At 49.1% G+C, this 4,329-nt stretch overlaps 1 protein-coding gene across 1 annotated transcript; it reads right to left on the bottom strand.

Moving 5' to 3' along the window:
• Positions 1-702: 702 nt before the first annotated feature.
• LOC125531060 lies at positions 703-4,051 on the bottom strand. Its single transcript, XM_048695469.1, has 4 exons — positions 3,251-4,051; positions 2,788-3,216; positions 1,865-1,970; positions 703-1,071 (listed from the first exon to the last, which is right to left on the bottom strand). Exons 1-3 carry the CDS (start codon positions 3,981-3,983, stop codon positions 1,900-1,902), a joined length of 1,233 nt encoding a protein of 410 aa, XP_048551426.1. The 5' UTR covers positions 3,984-4,051; the 3' UTR covers positions 703-1,071; positions 1,865-1,899.
• Between the last annotated feature and the right edge of the window lie 278 nt (positions 4,052-4,329).

Genomic DNA, 4,329 nt, shown 5'->3' with positions numbered 1-4,329 from the left:
CCCTACCGACAAGCTAAAAACTTTGCCATGCATCCGTTGTCGCTGCCGTGACAACAACCCGGGAGCGACAAGGTTCGTTTCCTTCCCTAGCCAGGCCAACGCCAATGGCCTCCAAGGAGGTGCGGCAAGCAGAAAGGAGACAGCAGTGACCCAGGCCACCAATTCTGGCACACAGATCAAGATGTTAGGATAATTTTAGACACACGACAATCTACTGAATGTGACATGGTTTTAAATGGAATCGGAGAAGCCGAGGAGGGGTGGGCTCTGGACTGTTGTTTCACTTTCACATGGACTTGGTTCGCGCAGCTCTGCCACGAGGTTTTTTCAATGTGCTCGGCATCGACCCCACCCGTCGGTGGGATGGTATATTGGTCAAACACATATTTTGTTTCTTTCTTCTAAAACTAGAAGACTGAACTCATCTTTGTTTATCTTGGTAGTTGAACAATCTTGCATGTCTCTTCAGGGAAGGGCTCAAAGTTTTCAAGTGGAAGACATGGTTTGGTATTGAGCACGGTTGACAAGAGCACGGCGACTAGGAGCTGCCTGCAGCTTCAAGATTACAAGAACCGGCACAAATATTGAACAATATAACTGTAAAACAAAGGATTGTTGGCTAGATTCGTTATTCATGCAGTTCAGTTCAGTGCATCTAAGTATATCTAGAGAAGTTAATTTACTGCAGCCATTCTAAAAGAGTTCATACTGCGAAGACGTCTTCTAGTCGCAAATACTAGCGGATTTGCTTTTCAATGCCTTCTTATTCAACAGTAGCAATAGATCGATGGAAAATTTAATACTAGCAAGTAGAAACAGCTAAGCATATCCACCATCGAACACTTAGTACCAAAATGACGTCTTGCAACCAAAACTATAGGCTTAGCTGAGCAATTATCCTAGGATGTTCTAGTATGAACTTAAGGTCAGAACCAGCAACTCCCAGATTCTCCACAAAACAGATCCATGAGCAAACTCTGAAAACACCCAAACTTCTCCAGATTTCCTGCAAAATGAGTGCCCCGCAAACTGCCGCCATCAGCTACTACTTGATTGCTAGCCTTAGGAAACCTGAAAATAATAAATAAATAAACATTAGATGCATTTGAACATAAACATCTAAACAGAACAAGTGGCAGATAAAAAAGAAGAGGAAACAAAACAGAGTAAGCAGAAATGCTACTATAGTCCATGTACATATGTCCCTTTTAGAATGAAATGAATAGGGAGCTATCATTTTGATTTGCAGGAGAGATACAGAGCGTATGAAATAGCAAGTTTCAGTTTCAAGATTCAAGCTACTAGGCATTCTTCAGATTTATATAAACGACATATGGGTCAGTTTGCAGTTATGCACTTGATATGTTAATCATGCACTCCTTTAGATAATGAAACAAGTTCAGGAAACACCAACTCTCCTGGATGAAGCGTCCATGCTAAAAGACATAGATAGTTTTCAGCAGCACTTTGTGGTGCTGCCACAAGACTGTATTACAGGAAAAACAAGTTCAACCAGCATTCTACAGAAACATCTGCCATGATGAAATATTTGAGCATGTGTATGATAAAATAATAAATGACAACGCTTGTCATAGACACACCGAAATGCGATTCTCTTTAGCTAGTGCCCATGCGAAACATATTACTAGTGCCATAAAACATGAACTAGAACTTAACAAGGACGTGCTGATATTAGGCAACGCCGCAACAGTATATACTAGTAGTAATTGGCAAAAGGTGCACAAGATTGCTCTTCGAAATCATGAACTTCATGGATTGAGTACGAGATATACGTAAGAACAAAACAAACTCTTAAACATGTGAATGGATGACATACAACCAATGATGGATCAATATATAGTACCCAGAGATACACTGACTGGTAGCTTGGCACACTTTTCATTTTGTGTGGTGTCTATCTGAACGAACTAGAACACCGGCCAGAGTCTTGCTTTCCATGTTGTCCTTGCCTGGAAACAAACTCCTTTGATCAAGATACATGAACTTGAACAAAGTAACACAATTCAGAATATACTTGCAGTATATGTCTATGCATTGTATATAAGAATTCATCCCAAGTTATTACTGTCTTGCTTACAGAGAGCAATTTTATGCCTAGCCCAATAGTGATGATCGTTTGATTAATATAAATAGGATGGCTTTATCTGAGTTTGCCCACACTGATCAACAAATCCTACCATTGGGATGCTTTACACAAATTCTGTAGTAGATGATCTGCAAAACAACTTAATGGAAATGCACAGCACCACATGAGCCTCTAGGCACATCTAATCTAAATATATAATTTTATCATCTAACCATTTCAGCTGCCTCTGTGGGGAGGAGCCAGAAGTTTCAGGTTGACAACAAGGTGTTTTAGGATAGAAAACAAGAGTTCCAAGTGCTACCACCATTTTTAACCCAAGAAGAGAATGATAATTAGTAGCATGGTAATAATTTTAGATAAAATTGGCAGTGTATCTTACTCCCATATTGCAGAGTATAAGTGCAGGATATGTCTAGGCATTGTATGTAGGAATTCGTCCCAAGTCATTTTTGGCTTGTTTGTAGAGAGAGCAATTTTATGTCTGGCCCAGTAGTGCTAATTGTTTGGTTAATATAAATAGGATGACTTTGTCCGAGTTTCCACACACTGATCAATTCGATGACTTGCAAAACAACTTAATGGAAATGCATCTAGGCACATGTAAATGTATATGGGTGCATTGCATAATAGGTGCACATAATATGTGAACTTAATAGCAATTGAAGCAATGTAGCGATTACCTGCGGCAGAGTTCCGGCTGGATTCAAGCCACGGTGGAAGCACGCATGGTATGCACCCGGCTCCTCTGTCCAGAAAGCTCCGAATCACCTCCTCCTTGCTCATGTCCACGCCGATGCTGTGCCTGCCGACCTTCAGGTAGATGACATTGCCGTTCAGTGGGTCAAGAGCGACAATTTGTGGCGTCGTCTTCTCCGGCAAGGGCAGCCATGGGTGGTCTCCATCCGCCCAGAGCCGGCTGAGCACCACGCGGTGCTCCAGCGTCCAGCCGCTGCCCTCGTCGTCGAGCGTGAAGGAGCTGAGCACGAACGGCTCCCGGCTCCACACCTCGGCGTAGCGCAGCCTTCCCTCGCTGACCCCCATGCGCCGGTACCTGCCCACTGCCGGCGCGTCTTTGGACAGGGCCTCAAAACCCTCCAGGTCAAGCCACCCTGGCGCCGGCCCTGGGCGTGCGGGCGCCCCAGCTCAGGTCAGCCCACCACAGCCGGTCGCCGAAGGCGAACGCCTCTTGGTCGAACCTCCTGCCCGTCTCCGAGTGAAACCGCCGGACGCCCGGGAGTTGGCACGGCGTGGTGACCGCGACGTCCCACTCGCCCGTGTCCGAGAGAAAGCGGAGCATCCTGTTCCCCTGCAGCTCGGCGACGGCGACCCTGTCGGGAGGTCCGTCTCCGTGCCCGCGACCGGCTTGGGTGAGGACGCCCATGTGAGGGCCGCACACGAGCCGCCTCGGGCCGACGTCGATGGCCGGGAGGCGGGTCAGTTGGCCGGTGAGAGGGTTGCAGAGGAAGCGCGTGGTGTCCGGGGTGTGCCCGCGGACGAGGCCGGTCAGCTGGCGGACATGATTGGCGCCCTGCTTGGCGAGGATGGGAGCCGTGGCGCGGAGATCGTAGATGACGATAAGGAGGAGGCCGTCGGCGCTGGCGGAGCACACGCGGCCGACGAGGAGTTGCGCGACGTCGCTGTCGGGGTCGGGGCCGGCGCTGGTGTCGACCTGGAGCGCCGGGACGGCGATGCTGGAGAAGCGCGGGGGCTCGACGATGCGCCCGGACGCGCCCGGTGCTGCCGACCCGGTGGCCACTGACAGCTGGTCGACCAAGATCCAGGGAGGGCGGGAGGAGGCGGCCGTGGAGGTGGAGAAGGAGCGGCTTAGGCGGCCGGACACGGCGGCGGAAAGGCCCAAGAGGCGCCGGAGCGACATGGTGGTGATGCGGCCGGTGAGGTGACGAGGGAGAGCAGAAGGATTTCCGATGGTAAAAGATGCTTCTCGGGCTCTCGGTTCACGTGGGCTCGGTGCACACAGCTGAGGTATCGGGGGGTGGTGGCAGCCGCCGATGAAAGCTGCGTGGGGTTAGTTCCACTGCGTACTCCAGTTACAGCTCATTCGGGGCCCACAGCTCAGCGATTAGGTCTACATGGACCTTGTCTATGTATAGTTGCTTTCGAACTGCATCGTCCCATTGGCTGCGCGGCCTGTGATGGGCATACGTCATCGTTTTCCCGCCAAAAAACTTCTAGCGTCTAACGCTAAACAAATCCAACATCCA

Source organism: Triticum urartu, unplaced genomic scaffold (genome assembly GCF_003073215.2).
Source record: "Triticum urartu cultivar G1812 unplaced genomic scaffold, Tu2.1 TuUngrouped_contig_6766, whole genome shotgun sequence".
Taxonomy (NCBI): Eukaryota; Viridiplantae; Streptophyta; class Magnoliopsida; order Poales; family Poaceae; genus Triticum; species Triticum urartu.
The sequence above is the reverse complement of the archived record's forward strand: the minus strand, read 5'-3'. Positions and strand labels throughout refer to the sequence as shown.